At 68.9% G+C, this 3411-nt stretch overlaps 2 protein-coding genes across 2 annotated transcripts in view; one reads left to right on the top strand and one right to left on the bottom strand.

The window, feature by feature from the left end:
* STX3 (syntaxin 3) overlaps nt 1-3021 on the bottom strand; it is a 7085-nt gene extending 4064 nt beyond the window's left edge. The window contains exons 1-6 of the mRNA XM_017838920.1: nt 2868-3021; nt 1407-1487; nt 1218-1317; nt 1058-1132; nt 881-948; nt 177-314 (exon numbers count right to left, since the gene is read on the bottom strand). Of these exons, the coding sequence (XP_017694409.1) occupies nt 177-314; nt 881-948; nt 1058-1132; nt 1218-1317; nt 1407-1487; nt 2868-2897 (492 nt within the window). The 5' untranslated portion in view covers nt 2898-3021. The remainder of the gene's footprint in view (nt 1-176; nt 315-880; nt 949-1057; nt 1133-1217; nt 1318-1406; nt 1488-2867) is intronic.
* PATL1 (PAT1 homolog 1, processing body mRNA decay factor) overlaps nt 2955-3411 on the top strand; it is a 10741-nt gene continuing 10284 nt past the window's right edge. The window contains exon 1 of the mRNA XM_017838919.1: nt 2955-3195. Within this exon, the coding sequence (XP_017694408.1) occupies nt 2955-3195 (241 nt within the window). The remainder of the gene's footprint in view (nt 3196-3411) is intronic.

Here is a 3411-nt window from a genome sequence, read left to right as displayed (position 1 = left end):
AGGCACGGTGCCTCCCCAACCCCTGGGGACAGGGACACGGGGATGGGGACACGCCAGGCACGGTGCCTCCCCAACCCCTGGGGACGGGGACACAGGGATGGGGTCACCCCAGACGTGGCGTGTCTCAACCCCATGGGACAGGGCTGGCTGCTGGGGATGGGGACAGGGAGTCAGACCGGTGACAATCTGGGCATGGCATGTCCCCAGCCTTGGGACATAGGGCAGGAGGAAGAGCCAGGGGTGGGGACAGTGACATGAGACACAGGACACCGAGGATGTGGCATGTCCCAGCCCAAGGGGGACAGGACAGAGTGCTGGGAACAGGGCAGAGGAACAGGGAGCCTGGGAGAACTGGGTGCTGCTGGGGACAGAGATGAGAGACTTGGGGACACCAGGACGTGCCACATCCCCAGCCCATGGGAGCACTCAGGGCCTGGGGATACTGGATGGGGACAGGGAGTCAGACCGGTGACAATCTGGGCATGGCATGTCCCCAGCCTTGGGACATAGGGCAGGAGGAAGAGCCAGGGGTGGGGACAGTGACATGAGACACAGGACACCGAGGATGTGGCATGTCCCAGCCCAAGGGCAACAGGACAGAGTGCTGGGGACAGGGCAGAGGAACAGGGAGCCTGGGAGAACTGGGTGCTGCTGGGGACAGAGACGGGAGACTTGGGGACACCAGGACATGCCACATCCCCAGCCCGTGGGAGCACTCAGGGCCTGGGGATACTGGATGGGGACAGGGAATGGAGGCTTGGGGACACCTGGCCATGCCACATGCCCAGCCCACAGGGGACAGGGTGGCACAGGGCACTCAGGACCTGGGGACACGGGATGGGGACAGCCCCAGGAGCGGCTCCCAGGGCCCGGAGCTCACCTGGGATTTGCGTATCCGGAGGTCGGCGGAGGATCGCGCCTCATCCTGCTCAATGTTCCTCTCCATACCTGGAAAGAGCCGGATTCCAACCCGTCAGGGACCTTCCCCGCTGCCAGACCCCGCGGTCCCAGTGTCCCCAGCACAGCCATGGGGACGGGGACACCCAGGGCCACTCACTCTTCAGCTTGTTGCGGACGCTGTTGGCCATCTTCTTGATCTCCGCCGTCAGCTGCTCCAGGTCATCTTTGGTCTCTGCGGGACCGTGGAGGTGAGGAATGTCCCCAGGAGGGCTCCCTGTGACCCAGGGGACGCTTGGGGACACTGTCAGCACACTCACTCTGCTCCGGGATGGGCGCTGAGAGGATGAGGCTGTAGAGCTTCTTTGCTTCCTCCACGTTCTCCGAGATCTTGTCGATGTTCTGCCGGGTCTCCTCGATCTGGACACGCCAGGAAGGATTTTGGGGGGGTGGAGGGGGGTTAGGAGGCAACCCTGCGCCCCCCAGCCCCTCTCCCAGCCCTCCCTCACCTCCGAGAAGAACTCATCCATGAAGGCCGTGTTGTCCACGGCGATCTCCAGCTCCTCCGTGTCGTCATCCGCGTCCTGCTTCTGTGGGACACAGCGCCCGGGGGTGACCCCCGCCCCGCCAGCGCCCCCAGGGACCCCCCCGGGGGGCCGGGGGACACGGGGGGAGCAGCCATGGGGATGTGGTGGCACGGGGGGGGAGGGACATCTGCAGCGGAGAGGGGGGGGCCCCGAGCTCCGCTCACATCTGGCCGAGAATTAAGGGATTGCTGGGCTTGGATGGAGGGAGGGGACGGGAACGGCGGCGGGATGGGGTTGGGACGAGGTTTGTGGCCCCAAATGTGGCCCCGCGCGAGCAGCCCTGGGGGGCACAGAGGTGGCCGGTGCCCCTCGCCCTGGTGTCACGCCTGGCCCCCCACCCGAGCCCCCCCAGCTCCGCCCCATCCCAAAATCCCAATCCCAACCCCTCCGCCTCCCCTCGCCCCCCTCGGTTCCGCCAGCACCCCGGGGGTGCTGTCGGGGTGTCCTGGGGAGGGGGCCAGACCCCCGGGAATGGACCACCCCCCGCCCCCCCCACGCCCGCTGGAGTAAAAATAAAATTAATCCCTTCGCTCCCCCCCGAGGGCTTTATCTGATGGCTCCGTAATCCCGGTAAATCCCTGCCAAGCCTCCCTGCCGCGGCGGGGGGCCGGGGGCGCGGCTCGGGGGGCTCCTGGGACCCCCACAACCCGTGGGGAGCCGGCGCTGGGGAGCGAGGGGAGCCCCCCGGGGAAGGGGGGAAGTGGAGCCCCACGGCCGGGCGGGAAAAGGGATGAGGAAGCGGCGATGGTGGCGGGAATGCGAGGGGCAGGATGGGGTGCTGGCACCCCCGGGCACCCCAAATTCAGTCCCGCCCCCCATGGCCTGGGTGGGTGTTGGTGTCCCCTCTTTGCACCCCACGGTGTGTGTGGGGGGGACACAGGATTTGTCGAGGGGGCTGATGTCACCCCAAAATACCCGATGTACCCCCAAACCGCACAGGGCTGGCCCCCCCTCTCGCGTGACACCCCTTTGCTGGGGGGGCTCAGGACCTCCCACTGACCGTGGAAAGAGGTCTTGGGGACCCTCCTGACGCCCCCACACGCCGCGGGGTGGCACCTCGGTGACACCCGTCCCACAGTGTCCCCACCCACCGTGGACTCGGGTTTTGGGGTCCCCCATCTCCGTGACGCCCCCATCCATGGTGGGGTGGGGTCTTGGGGACCCCCATCCCCGTGACGCCCCCAGGCACCGCGGGACGGCATCTTACTGTGTGTCCCCCCCCCAGTGATGTCCCCACCCACCGCGGACTCGGGTTTTGGGGTCCCCCCTCCCCGTGACGCCCCCACCCGTTATGGGGTGGGGTCCTGGGGAGCCAGTCTCCCATTCCAGCGAGCCCTGGGGACCCCACGAGGTGTCCCCTGTCCGCGGGGGTCCCTCTCTCACCGCCTTGAGCTGCTCCAGCCGGTCCTTCATGGTGCCCCCGAGGGCTGGGGGGGCGCGGGGGGGTCCCCGTCGTCGCCCACCGCCGGGATGGGGGTGTCACCCTCGGTGTCACCGCTCGGCCAGGCCTCCTACATCCAGGCGAGGTGGCGGGTGGCCCCGTCCCCTGTCCCCGAGCCCGGGGCTGTCCCTGCGCTAATCCCCGGTGACGGGCGCGGGGAAGGCGCCGAGGGGAGGGACGGGGAGGAGCCGCCCCTCACCTGGGACACCCGGGGACACCGGACACGCCACAGGCGACAGCTGGGGGTGGCCCCCGGGTCGCCCCGGGGAGGTGACGGAGAGGTGGGGCAGGGATGTGGGGTGGCCCCGGTTTGGAGGCGCTGAGGAAGTCGGTCCCCACGGGGGTCACGCGGCGGCGACGACGTGTCATCCGTCCCTCGCCACGGGTGGCGGCGGCGGGAGGACGGCTGGGGACAGGGGACACGGCGGGGGACACGGCTGGGGACAGGGGACACGGCTGGGGACAGGGGACATGGCTTGGGGACAG

The sequence above is a fragment of the Lepidothrix coronata genome, unplaced genomic scaffold (genome assembly GCF_001604755.1).
Source record: "Lepidothrix coronata isolate B3197 unplaced genomic scaffold, Lepidothrix_coronata-1.0 Scaffold369, whole genome shotgun sequence".
Lineage (NCBI taxonomy): Eukaryota > Metazoa > Chordata > Aves > Passeriformes > Pipridae > Lepidothrix > Lepidothrix coronata.
Note: the sequence above shows the minus strand (reverse complement) of the source record. Positions and strands in the feature narration are given on the sequence as shown.